Here is a 14,185-nt window from a genome sequence, read left to right on the forward strand (position 1 = left end):
CGGGAGGCTGCTCCTTGTGCTTCGCTACGCCGCACAACAGCCGCTCGCCGCCAACATGGCTCTACGTCTCCAGCTGATGGTAGCCAACCTAGCTATTCATCTCTGTTTGTCTGCTGCTGCACGCCTCGCTTCAGCTCGATCGGGTCGATGCTATCCTATTCACGTCTAGTGTACCCATGTTCTTGATGGCTTGATGCTCATGTGAAACTGCTGCCTTGTGAGGATGTCTATTTTGTGGCACTCTGCCTGCTAGTCTCAGTCAGTATGAGTGATGTTCTTCTATGCTTTGTAAAATCTGGTACTAAATTGTGCTGAACTTATGAATAATGTTTGAAGTCATTTATTTGGAAATGTCAGCTAGCTTAGCTTGTCTGAGCAAAATCTGCAAGATTTCTGCAACGGTGCTATCTATTTTAGTAGATTTATGTGAGTTGAAAACTAATGTGTGTGAATTTGACGGTTCGTAAACTCCCTATTCGGCGCAAACTATTTGGTGTGTGATTTTAAGTAGGAATACAAGATTTCCAAAGAAAAAGAGATGTCAAAATATTTGTGGACACTCCTGTCGTTCGTCCACGAGGAACATCTTCAGACTCAGCGACCTGTCCAAGCCTGTCGTCCTCGGACGGTCCGTTTGTCTTCAGTTCATCTCTCTTCTTCTCCTCTGCAATTTTTTATGCCGTTTGTCTCAACAGACTGTATGCATAGAATTGGCCTTCAACCCATAAGCGCGTTCAATCTTAGGGAAAGGTGCAGTGTTGCGAGGAAGCAGCAAAAATTTGTGTTGTTGGATGCATATCATACGGTCCGAACTCAGAAACTTCGACAAAATTCAGTCGATCGAGAAGGAGAACCTCCCAAGACGTTATTGATGATCTTACTTACGTAAAGGAGTGTCATAAGTTTGCTTAGGTCTGATCACGAAATGTGCGATCAGAATCCAACTGCAATGCTAAACGGATGCTCGTAGGCCGTAGCGGGCAGGGCGGTCGCGGGAGGGCGCACTGCCTGTGCTGGCGAGCGTGTCAGCCGCAGGGCATCACGAGAGCGCGGTGTGCAGGCGACTAGGCGAGCGTGGTAGCGGGCGTGCACGACGGTACGTTGTTGCCCGGAGCGCAGGGAACCATCGCATTGATTTGGACAGAAGAGGATGAATTGGCAAAATCCACGGAATCAACACAAAGTCCTTCGGATAAACATGCGAGATTCATCAAGTGTTACACGTGCTTGGTTGGACTCTTGGACCGTCCATATTTTCCTTATTTCATTTTTTTAGTCTGTTTGGTTATCTGCATATTTTCAGTCTGACTCGTATGAGTCATACAGGCTGAGTTGAGACAGACGGAGGAGATACAGTAGTATCTATTTGGTTAGCTGCATGTGCTCAGTCTGGCTGAGAAGAGATTATGTTTAATTGCCCGTATGAGTATATATTGCATTATAAAGGAACTCACTTTTTTACCAAATAAGGCTGAAAATATTTTTATAAATTAGTACATCACCGGATAAGAATATTAGTGAATTTTTTATGATTTTTGGAGAATTTTAATTAAATATTGACTTAGGCTTTTTGGATCAACCTAATTAAAATGGGTTGTTAGTGAGCTCTAATTTACTCATAAAAATATTTAGAATTTTTAGACCACTCTTGTACCTAAATAAAATCGAGAGTTAAATAAAAAAATTTACGTGTACAGTGGATTTACACCGACCGAGCCAGGCCCAGCGCGTACACCCAATTCTGACGTACGCGTAGAGCCAAGCTGGGGCGATACGTTTACACGAGCGAATACAGACGCCAGCATCGATTCGGGCAACCAAACAGCAGGCAACCGAGCGTTGCCTGCACGCACAGAGCCAGACGGCACGCGTGCAGGCAACCAAACACGCCCTTTCTGATTCCTCTCCATATTCTCATTTTTTTTATTCTCTCATCTTCAATAACTTTCATTTGAAAGAATTCGTGAAGAAAAAAGAGAGAGAATCCTATCCTGAAAAGAATAATCTTAAAACAGAGTCTAATCAAACACATGACGGAAATCAGTTGAAGATGGTCATATGTTGAAAAAAAAATCTAAGTCTTAATGCTGAACCTAAGCTAACGAAACAACAGGAGACACGGGAAAACGCATCTCCAAAACCTAAGTCCCTTGAACCAACGATGCAACGGAGGGTGAGATCGTTGCACCCGTCGCCGCACCTTCCGCGCACTGACCGGAGAGCAGCAGCCGGCCAACCTCGTAGGACACGAACGCGTCGATGCAGGCGTACTGGACCTGCTCCGGCGACAGGGTCCAAGCGTCCCACTTGCTCATCGTCACCCGCTTCGGCTTGTCGATGAGCGCGCCCATCACCTCCCGCGCCAGGGTCTTTAGCCCCGCCTCCCTGAGCTTCGGCCTGGAGAGCACATTCGCCGCGATGTACCTCAGGTCAACAGCGTTGGCGATCTCCAGGCCGTAGTCCTCGGACAGCCTCTTGACGTCGCCGTCGACCCCAACGCCGACGAAACGGTGATCCGGACAGGCGAGGAAGTCCCGCAGGGCGTCCGGGACGTAGTTGGCGTGGACGATCTGGAAAACAAGGCAGCGGCGGCCGATGCAGAGCTGCAGGACGGCCATCCGGTGTGTCCTGCGCCCGTCCGGCTGGAAGACGAAGCGCCACTCGGTGTCGAGGCCGACGATGTGGCCTTGCCGGGTCGCATGGCGGAACTCTTGAAGGAAGCTCTTGACGGTGCGGCCGGAGTTCGTGACGGTGGTCCGGATGGCGGTGCCGTCGTCCATGACGACGTCGGTGATGTACGTGCCCGGCGCCATCGTAGTAGGAGGATTTTCGCTCTATTTTCTCAGCAAAACGGTGGGATGGATCGGATTGAGAGCTGACAACTCTACGAGGGATCTTACGTGCGGTGCCTGCATACATGGACGGCTGGGGGATCCTGAATCCGAGCAGAGTTGGCTTCTCTGAACTCCAAGTCCGAGTAGAGTTCAGGACCTGCAGGGTTAACTCCCGTCTTTTTTATCGCGATCTGGACGGCGGCAGGCGATCCCTGAGGGCTGACGGCCGAACCGGTCTCGTGTTGCCCTGTTAGGTTTTAGCAAGCAACATGAATACCCAATCGGAAAGCTTTTTTTTTTGCAAATAAAGGGAGAGGTATATTAGTTACTTAAAGGTAAAGTATAATCTGAGCTACCAAGAGCTCGACACAGGCAAATATTTCCCGCCAAAAAACACTATAACGCAAATATTTCGCTAGCTGGCGAGCTCATGCGCCACACTGTTCTGCTCTCTCCTTATATGACAAAAATGCATCTTCTTCATTGCCTCTAGTCGCTCTTGAATCATGAAGTTAGATATAGATCGTTGTATTTTTGGCTTGGAGCCTTGGACAGATAATGGACCATCATCAGGATTACTCTTGTTGGAGTCCACTCCGCTGCTAAGGAGAGCCCATCGTAGCAGGCCATGGCCCCGACCTCCTCCACACTGTTGGCGTCAAAGACGGCCCGCCAAGATGATAACAGTGTATTTCCTGTATGACCTATGATTATGATACCGGTGCCTCCTTCTCTAGACAATTATGTGAAAGCGCTAACAAATGAAATTTTTATCCATCCCTCTTCTAGTGCCTACCAGGGATCCTTCGTTTGGTGTACATCATTTAGCTGAGTTGAAGAACCACCACACATCACCATTTTGCCTTTACAGTCTACATGGCTCTTATGACTGATTGCGCAAAGGGACTCCCAAAAAACCTCTAGGAACTTAACAGAACCAATGATAGAAATTCGCCTATTTGAGTGCACGATCTCATTCCGAACAAACCAGAGGCCATAGCAGTAGCAGGAGTCGAGCCCCTAGTCCTCGTCACACGAACTGATCACCTTGAGGAGCCATTTAGGGCTAGTGTAGGCTAGCATATCCTCGGCAGGAATGTCCCAGATAGCCCGAACTGCCCCTCTTAGGTTGGCTGTGTGATCACACCCCGTAATCATATGGTATTCGTTCTCCTCTTCTGTACCACATGTCACAAGTACTGATAGTCTTCAAATTCTCCGTTTCTTATTCGCTTTGGAAGCTAAGCCCCTATGGATCAGCTTCTAAACAAAAGATTTAACTTTTGGCGGTACCAGAAGCGTCCACAACTTCTTACAGATTGTGCACGACCCATCTGATCGGCTGCTAGACGCAATACCTCCTTTGTGAAGATCCCGCAGCTCAATACCGAGCCGATAGGCACTGCGAACAGAGAAGCAACCTGACCTTTCATAGTTCCATGCCACGAAGTCATCACAAGTTCCACGCTGTCGCTGGCGCGGCGTGTCGCTGCCGTACGTGTTGCTCTGTATAGCCGCCGTGCGAGTTTGTCTGTGCTAGCGCCCTGCCGCCGATGTATCCCAGCGTATGTGTTTGGCCGTATGCCGACGTTGCTGACGTGTTCCGGCGTGCACGTGGTCGCTGTGCGCTTGTGTGGATGCTGGCTGCTGCCTTGTGTTGGTCCGGCCGTCGTGCGTATTTGTCCGGCTTCTCGCCGTCGACTCATGGCCATGCGGGCCTAGCCGGTTTCTAGCCGTCGTATTGTTCCGCTCCGCCGCGTGTGCCGGCGTAGAGCTTGCCGTGATTTGAAGCCCGGTTATGTGCGTGCATGTTTGATGCGTCGCCGACCGACGTGCTTTGCCTGATGTCGTAGCCCGGCCGTGTGCGTGTGCGTGTTCGTTTCGCCGCCGACCGTTGACGTGTTCGTGGTTGTGTGCGCGTTGTTGCCAGCCTTGTCCTGTCGGGTGTGCGCGTTGTTATCTTGCCGGATGGATGAGTGGCTAGTTGTGTACTGCTGCCCTCCTTCTGTTGCTTAATGTGGGAGTTGGCCTGATATGTGATGGTCGAGGTTCAGTCCCTTCTGTTGCCGAAAGCCGTTGCCCTCTTGGCTGCTTGATGGTTTCGGATGGTTTGGTCTGTTGAGAAGGAGCTGCATGCCACCTTGTCTGTTACTGGTGATCTCGGGTGATGATCTCTATTGCCGGAATCATTGGTTCCAATGATAAGCTTCCTGTCGCCGGTGTGGTGTAGTCGTGGCTGAACCGATCTGCCTATGCATTGTCTCTATGGCGCTGGTTTGCTGTTATTTGTACAGGCTGTTGATCTTGGTTCCCGACTGCATCCTGTTGATGCCAAGCTTCGATCTTATATTGGTTCGTGTTGCCAATTGAGGCCTCATTATTTGGGTGCTGCTCCTGTCATGAGATTGGCCGTGATAGTCTTGCTGTTGGGGACATGGGCAATATTCATGGGCTGCACTGGTTACTGTTGGCTGTCTCTGTTACTGGCATTGGATGAGTGCTGGTTATATTGGCAGTTGCCTGTTGTTGGCTATGATGATATTGGCTCTCTTATGTTGAGCTGATAATAGCTGTGATGATACTTTCCCCTCTGATGGGCTGATGACGGATATATATGTTGCCTGTTGCTTTGGGATCTAGTCGATGGTGTTATACTGTGACCAGCCTTTCGTCATTCTAACCCATTTTATTATCATTGCTATATTTTATGTTTTGTTTCTTATTTACAGCTATGCAGGACTCAGTAGATCTCAATACCACGACCATCACAACAATTTAATCAGAGGATGTAATTAAACGGAGGACTTTGCGAAGCTCCGGGAATCAGAAGACACAGTCATCAGTTTAGTCAGATGTGTGTGTCATGTGGCGTATGTGTTGTAACTGAAAACTTTACTTTATGAGTTCATATAAATGAATAAAGGATCAGTGTTTCCTTTACAATGTTTATTTCTCTTTACTTTGTATACTGCGGGGTATATTGGCATGTCAGCGCTATTTATTACTTTAAGTGAAACACCGTCGAGGTCTTGTTTCTCTTGGGCGAAACTAGTAGAAGAATGATAAAGGGTGAGGATGGTGATCGGATTTAGGGAAGATGACGAATCTTGGTGGAAGCCACACTAAACTCTGAGAAAACAAGTGGACGAGCTTGTCTTGGGAAGTCAAGCACTAAGCCAAAGGCTAGAGAGGCTGCCGCAGTTGGTCAATGGGCACAGGGGCGTATTGTTTGAGTGGTATCCTGATTGTTTGAAAAAACCCAATCTGTGGGAGATTGAAGCAGCAGCATCTAGGATGACAGAAATAGCTCGGCGATGAGAGTGGCTAACGGTGGTCACACGGTGATGAACAAGATCAAAAAATGGTCGTCACCCTATTCTGGAGAACGAGATCAGAATGTGGTGGTCCTCGAAGAAAAAAGACCATAATATGGTACAGTAACATCTCGCATAGTTAGAGCAGAGGCAGATAGATCTTACTATACATGCAGATGACAAGCAAGGACTTAGGAATGTACCTGAAACTACAAATACTCAGATAATATTGTTTGTAACTCTTATGACTCTTTAAGTAAACATTATGTTGCTGTTGTATATAAGCAATATAATCCGCATGTCCGAGGAGCTGAGTTGTTATGCATTCAGTTGTTTATACAGGAAGCACACCGTGCACACGCTCGATCGTCAGCAAATAGAATCTAGATAGATCATATATAACAGTTTCAGGTACATTGTACATCACTACAGCACTGTATTATCGGCCTCACAGAAGAGGCATTGCTATTCTTTACTGTGAAATCCGTAGTTGATGATGTCATGAGAACTGCAGATGTCGCCACTTACCTAGTTTGACAGTAGGAGCAGGTGCACTTGATTGAAGGACATGCAAGCACAAAGTGCTGACAAAAATTGAATGCATTGGACCATAGATCTTCTCACAGTGCGCCCATCTAAATGATAGAATGCATCTCAAAATGTTGAGCCTTTCACACATTCATCATTACAAGCAAGGAATTAGGAATGAACTTAAAAATTCTACTGCTCAGATAATATTTTGTAACTCTTATGACTCTTATCAAACAGAGTATCTGTGCTATTGTAGAGACGAAGTATAATCAGCATACCTGAAGAGCTGAGTTGCTACTCATTCAGCTGCTTAGACAGGGAACAGTTCACCATACACACGCTTGTTCATCAGCAAATAAAGTCTAGATGCATCATATAAAAAAAAATTACAGGTATATTGTACATCACCACTACCTTGTACTATCAACCTAACAGAAGAGGCACTTTAATTCATCACTGGAAAATTCGTAGTTGAAGATTTCATGAGAACTGTACAATGCAAACCACTTACCAAGTTGGGCAGTAGGAGCAGGTGTATTTGATCGTAGGACAAGCTGACAAAAATAGAATACATTGAACCATATATCCACACAGCACACGCACATCTGAATGATACAATGCATCTCGAAATATTGTGCCTTCCACGCATTCATCATGCATGCCAGATAAAGAATAACTAATTCAATCCATGCTACGTAGAATTGACATATGAAAGGAGTGCTTGGTTCAGTAGAAGCTGGTGTTGAAACCAAAATGATTTACTGCTATCCGGTTGTGCAAACATGAAGCAATCAAGCAATCGATCATCTCTTAGCATGACCAAGTGCAGCAGCTTAAATCTATTTATTGTTGCAGATGCCTGTTAAACAGGACCGGTGCTGATATCGAACTGCAACTGTTTATTTACAATGTAACAATCAAGAGAAGTTTGAATCAACATTGGTCGAATGGAGATATGGCATTGAATTATGTGATCATAAACCATGGTGCCATGCCCAACGATGAAAAATATAAAAAAATTGCAGGTGCTAACATTAGTGGTTACTGGGTTGCATTTGGTAAATCCACCATGCTTAATTTAATCATCAAGGATATTGCTTCAACTTGGTAGAATGGAGATGGACTTACCAATCACAAAAGACTGAACTAGAACTTAAAATACAATCAAAATCTGTCTCTATTGCAATCAACAAATGCAATGCCTTTTCTGTACTGATTCATGCAAACATAACTGCATCCAATTTGATGAATATAACAATTATATTCAGGGGGCAGAAAGCACAGATTTATTTCTTTCCTGAAAACTTAATAGTCTACATAATTTATCATAACTGCAGAGAGTGCAATGTACCAGCGGTTAAACACTAGCTGAAGCCCCAAAGCATGTACTGATTCAATGGAGAAGCCAGACCGGAGGAGAGCACTCTGAAGTGAATTCATGCGGAAAGCGCCGAGCTTCACCCCTAATCAGTCTAATCTTGCGCATTGCCATTGCGTACACTCCCATGTCAGAGCTGGAGAACTTACCCCCACTACTCAACACCAAGGATATGTCGAAGCTAGTATCGTCCAAGTAATAGATAACACCCTCTTGCAATCCGGTGAACTGAGATACCTCAAAGGCCATCGAGCAGCCTCGACCGAGGAAGAGCGCCCGGCCGTGCAGGTCCCGGAGCTCCACCCAGGAAGCTTTGGTGCCTTGAACATGGGGCAAAATCTCAAGCACCATCTCGAAGATCCTGAACACCCACGTGCACCGCCCCACGCCGCGTCCGACGGAGTACTCACGCAGCACCATCAGCAGCTTCCCCCGGGATTCCACCAGGTAGCGGCTCACAGAGAAACCGGACTGATTGTGGTTGTAATCCACGCGCTTCTCGAACCTGTACCGGACACAGGTCATCTCCAGCGGGGCGTTCTGGTCGGAGCTGGCCGCGTACACCAGGAGATCTTCGGTGTTGGTGAGGACATGGAAGCCTTGCTTCACCTCGCTCTTGCGATAGATGATGTCCTCGATCACGCCGGTTTGATGACGGTACGCGAGCCAGTGCGCGTCCATCCCCGGCCGCCAGAACGCGATGTTGCAGGCGCTGGAGATGTGGGCCGCGGCGAGGCAGTCCGCCGAGGTGGGCGCGGCCGAGAACGTGACCATGCGGAGGAGCATGGGGTGCTCGCAGGGGCTGGTGCCGCGGATCTTGAAGGGGTGTACGACTCTAATCCTGTTGGGGAGAGGAACCCTCGCGCCGGAGAGGAGGTTGACGGCCGCGTACCCTCCCCACGCGTCGGCGGCCGCGGCGACCCAGCCACCGTTGTGGGACCCGCAGAAGCGCGTGCCGCGGACGCTCCCCGGGAGGTAGAGGCGGCGGGTGGCGCCGGATTGGGGGGTGAAGAAGGAGGTCGCGTCGGGGGACGGGAGGAGGAGCCAGGGGAGCTGGCGCGGCGGGGCGAGGCCCCGCGCGGCGGAGCGCCACGCGGGGCAGACGGCGGCGAAGCAGACGCGGTCGGCGAGGCAGGGGAGATGGAGGAGCACGACGCCGAGCAGCTCGGGTGGGAGGCCGTCGGACCACTCGCGGCGGGCTCTGCGACTACGGGCCATGAGAACTGGAGAATCGAGAGGGATTTGGGCGAGACCGAGAGAGTCACTTTGGTTTGGTCCTCAACCAAGGACCAGTGGAACCCAAGAAAATACATGGGTTAGAAATAGGGATGCTATACTTTAGGCATTTGAAAATTCAATATTTTTAGTGACGGATCTTGATGCGATTTTAATGGTGGATAGATCGTCTCTATCCTCTGATTGCTCTTCTGTTCGCTCACGACATTGTTCGATTCTCTCATTGCTTGCCCCCACCCCGCTCATTGCTCGTCCCCACCCCGCCCTCCTCCACTGTCTTTGATTGCTCTACTATCTCCGGACTTGCATCTGTCGCACTAACAAGTCCATATGTGCCACCCTGACTCCGTCCACCTACCACCTATGGCGTCGTGCGCCACCTCGCCAGCGCCACCCTGACTCCGTCCACCTACCACCTATGGCGTCGTGCGCCACCTCGCCACACCGTTAAACTGCAGGTCTGCAGCCCACTGTTTATCTAAATGTTGCCTTAAACCTCTCTTTTAACTCGGTAGACCTCCAACACCTTAAAACCCCAAAATCCCTAACCTTAAATCCGCTGGGGGTTGTTCTTCGTCGTCAGAAATATTGTGTAATTTCAAACGTATGAAGATTAGTAACGTGTTCGATATAAGGTGGGGATGGATCATAATTTTCCTCAAACCAAACTATGTACGGGCGCTGAGCCTGAGGATATACATACTATCTTGGCGCCCTTTTCCCTTTGGATGGATCCACCTAGCTGTCGATGCCCATGGTAGCATTTCACTCTCAATTTCTCTCGCTTTTGTATGCTCGGTTCTTATGTTTGGAGTCCACCTTAATACTAACTCGGTTTCCCCTACTTTCTTGTACCTCGCGTACATGGGATCAATTACCAGCATATTTCATTTGTGTATCTGATTAGTATTACCAGCATATTTCATTTGTGTATCTGATTAGTATCTGACAAACATGCTCTTCCAAGGAACATCTACGTAATTCATTAGCGACCGGTACTCTGTTGGGCCTCACATGACCTCATTGGCCTGTCCTCTTTCTAGCATCTGAACGACCAAAGTCCAACCATCAAGTTCAGTCCAGTTGGGGTTTGCGAAATAGAAGTTTCTTGAGTTTTTTTATATTTTCTAACATTAATATTTAAATAAATAGAACAGTATTTTGTAGAAATCACTGTTCACAGTAATATCCCATTTACAAAACTATGGTCTTCTGTTGCTCTAAAAACCTAAAAAAAATTATACATGTTTCATAATTCAAGTGCAACCTATTTTAATTGGATTCATCTAAAAATCATGTATAGAATTTGAACTAAAATTTTCTAAAAAAGACTACTTTTATAACTTTTAATAATTATTAATGCCTCAAATAAATTTCCAAAAATATAAAAAAAATCACTAATATTCATATTATGTGATGGACTAATTTCTAAAATTATTTCCAGCCCTAGGATATATAGTGAAAAAATAAGTTACCTTGTAATGCTCTATTTATATGTATTTTTATTATTTCATGTGAATAGAATTATAAAGGAACTCACTTTTTTACCATATAGCCTAATGCTAGAAATAATATGAAACAGAAGACACGTAAAACAAAATTTAGATTTTTTAGCAACAGAATACCATAATTTAAAGAAAAATACTACTATGAACAGTGTTTCGACGAAATACTGTTCACACGAGCTGTAACCGCCAGATCAGAGTGTCCATGCGGTAGAGGTCTATTTTGTAATTTTTCTATCAGAAATTTATTTATTTAAATATTAATATTAAAAAATATAAAAAAAAACTCTGAAGTTTCTTTGCCTTCTTCGGACCACATAGCATGACGGGGCCCATGGATTCCTCATCAGGCACCGCTAGAATCTCTTGTTGAAATGTGGCCCATTTAAAATCTATTTATGAGAATACAAAATAAGAAGGTTTAGTCCTGTATTGTCAGACAAAGGGATGTAGATCAACTTAAATACTTGAGTTCTCTGACCTCTTTGAAATAGAGAAAATGAAAAGAGAGAGTATACTTTGCTATATTCACACGCACGCGCGCGCGCGTATTCGCGTATTTTTCGTGTGAATATCCGCGTGACTTGTGACTTGTGACTTGCGATCGTGGCGTGGTAGCACAAAATTGCAAGCCCTTTTGCTGCTCTCCCTTTTTAATTGTGATCAATGTCATAATCAGCTATTTTTATCGCGATCAATGCCTTAACTCTGAGGGTTATTGGTCAGTTATGGAGGCTGCAATTGTGAAAATTTTATGAGAGAAAACGGCTCCAAGAGGGCAGCTATTTCCCTATAAATCCTGGAGACGTCCAGGCTTTTGGGGACAGATCTCTCTGCTCCACATTTTCTTCTCCACCCATCCAGATCACTGTCCTGTGTGCTGTGCTGCCGGATCTCGCCGACCCTTCTCCTTGTCGTGCACAAGGTTGGAGGGTGAGCGGTATCTCCGAGCCTCTGCCGTCGTGAAGCCCGCACGAGGGACGGCAATAAGGTTTCTGGACAGCGCACCTGCGTGATCGCTCTGCACTGTTTCATCTTCGATCTGCACGGCAGCAAATCGACACATCGTCAATTTCATCCCTTCATCAATCCGACTGTGAGTTCTTGATGAAACTGATGAATTTTTGGTATGTTGCTTGCTGCTAGGGTTAGAAGTATGTTCAAATGTTATAGATCGTGAAATATGCCTTTATATAAAATCTAGAATTAGATTTTTTGCGCATATTACTAACATCTCTAGGTATAAAATAGTAGTAAATGATTGCCACCGTTCATTACAGAGTAAAAGGTGGTCAACAAAGAGTACACGCAACAAAGCTGCTGCTATAACTGGATACGAAAGAAAAAGCGATGCCAAATGTTAAAAGAAGTTCCAAACAACCGCTCGATTCGTCGGACGATTGAACTGACAGTACAAGCACAATCGAAACATACTGGAAATTCGCAACGTCCCAATCCGCGAGAACACGAAGCAGCGTAGTTCGGCAGCAACAATGCAGGTCCAGCATAACCGATCAGAAGGCTTCGTACAATCGAGTCTCGATCAACACAAAAGGCCTAAAAACACGCGCATGCTTAATAATGCTCGTTAATCACCACAATCTTGTACCTGCTCTAAAGCAAAAGGCAAGCCAAGAACAAAACATCGCAGTAGCTAAATTACTCCCCGTCTCCAACCTGTCTGATTGATCCTTCAATCACAGAAACCCCTAAAACCTTGGCTTGAAATTTAACAGTAATTAGGAGAGAACGGGGAAATTGCAATGCAGCAAGAACCGAGTCTTAAACGCATCAGGACAAACAAGAATTAAGCGATGCGAGTTTACGATATTCACGCGACGGCCACGGCACGTCGACGGCTCGATCAGTAGTCGCCAGTGAGCAGCTTGTAGCCAACCTCGAAGGAGACAAAGGCATCGATGCAGGCGTACCGGATCTGCTCGTAGCTGAGGCAGTGCGCGTCCCAACGGCTCATGGTCACCCTCTGCGGCTTCACGATGCTGACGCCCATGACGGCGGCCACGATGGCGCGCAGCCCCGCCTGGCGGAGCTCCGGGCGGTGCATCCCCTCCGCCGCGACGACGCGCAGGTCCACTGCGTTGGCCACCTTCAGGTCGTGGTCCTCGCTGAGCCGCTCGGCGTCCGCCTCCACGCCGACGCCGACGAAGCGGAAGACGGGGTCGCCGAGGAAGTCCGTCAGGGCGCCGGGGATGTAGTCGGCGTGGAGGAGCTGGAAGATGAGGCAGCGGCGGCCGACGCAGAGCTGCAGGGTGGCGACGGGGTTCTGCGCGGCGCGGGTGCTGGGGCGCCACTCGACGTCGAGCCCGATGACGAGGTTGAGGAGGTGGAGGCGGTGCACGGAGCGGACCTCGACGAGCCAGTCCTCCACGGCCGCGCCGGAGGACGTGACGGTGGTGGTGATCACGTAGTCCCCAAAGGTCACGTCCATCACATCGGTCTCGGCCATTGGATCGCTCCTCCTCGTCCCTCCGGTTGCGGCTGCGGCTGCGGCGCTCCTCCTTTTTTCCTGCGCAAACGACAAGGGGAAAGAGGGGCTGTTTGGGAACGGCTAATCCAATGGTCTTGGAAACGGAGCACTACTGCGGGGTGAATTATATAGAGAGGATTAGAGGAAGGGTTTCCGGATTTTGAAAAAAAAAAATCTTCTCGGTGAACTTTGAATCTTATTTAGGGAGCATCGCTGAATCAGAGAAACACTTCGCTCCTGAGTTAGACTTCTTTAACAATTTAACAATTTTAGGTTTGGTTTAAAAGAAATAGACTAGGTTCAACGGCACCCTAACCTCACATTCTGGTTGGCGAGGATGGTTGTAACTTGCTAACTTCAGTGGTGCCATCGACCGTGGGCATGTGGTCCATATGGAGGGCGATAAGGGCAAGAGCAATATATACTATTTAACCAGTACTAAGGTGAATGTGGGTATTTGTTGTTACAAATTTTATAATGTATTAGTTGAATATCCGTGCGTTGTAACAGAAATAAAAATTGTACAAGATGACATCAAGTATATATATAGATATTGCTTCTATTAATAGATCTAAGGAGCTATTAACATTTGGTATCGAGACATTCACATCGGTATCTAATTTTGCATCATAGCACATTTTGTTGACTCATTCTGTGAAGCACAACATATTTTTTAGACAAACAAACCACAATCATAAGTTTAACACCCTGGTGGTCCTACCGTTTAGCGTACATTTGACTACATGATATGGTATCATATTTTGAGCATTTGAAACTGCAGTATTTACTCTGCAAACATGAGATAAGAATCATTCAAAGATCTCTTTATCACAAACAATCCTACGGACCGCAAAGTTAGAAAAGTAATTGTCATAAACCTTTTGATTGAAAGTTGTTGC

The 14,185-nt window shown here is 47.0% G+C and overlaps 3 protein-coding genes across 3 annotated transcripts; all 3 read right to left on the reverse strand.

Moving 5' to 3' along the window:
* Positions 1–2,141: 2,141 nt before the first annotated feature.
* Positions 2,142–2,854, reverse strand: LOC133884511 (3'-5' exonuclease-like). Its single transcript, XM_062323957.1, has one exon. The coding sequence runs from the start codon at positions 2,811–2,813 to the stop codon at positions 2,142–2,144; it is 672 nt and encodes a 223-aa protein (XP_062179941.1). The 5' UTR covers positions 2,814–2,854.
* Positions 2,855–7,949: 5,095 nt separating this feature from the next.
* LOC133917117 (uncharacterized) lies at positions 7,950–9,342 on the reverse strand. Its single transcript, XM_062361102.1, has one exon. It carries the CDS (start codon positions 9,273–9,275, stop codon positions 8,073–8,075), a length of 1,203 nt encoding a protein of 400 aa, XP_062217086.1. The 5' UTR covers positions 9,276–9,342; the 3' UTR covers positions 7,950–8,072.
* A 2,837-nt stretch (positions 9,343–12,179) lies between these two features.
* On the reverse strand, positions 12,180–13,429 carry LOC133889145 (3'-5' exonuclease-like). The gene has a single exon (XM_062329617.1). It carries the CDS (start codon positions 13,263–13,265, stop codon positions 12,663–12,665), a length of 603 nt encoding a protein of 200 aa, XP_062185601.1. The 5' UTR covers positions 13,266–13,429; the 3' UTR covers positions 12,180–12,662.
* Between the last annotated feature and the right edge of the window lie 756 nt (positions 13,430–14,185).

The sequence above is a fragment of the Phragmites australis genome, chromosome 1 (assembly GCF_958298935.1).
Source record: "Phragmites australis chromosome 1, lpPhrAust1.1, whole genome shotgun sequence".
In the NCBI taxonomy this organism is placed as follows: domain Eukaryota; kingdom Viridiplantae; phylum Streptophyta; class Magnoliopsida; order Poales; family Poaceae; genus Phragmites; species Phragmites australis.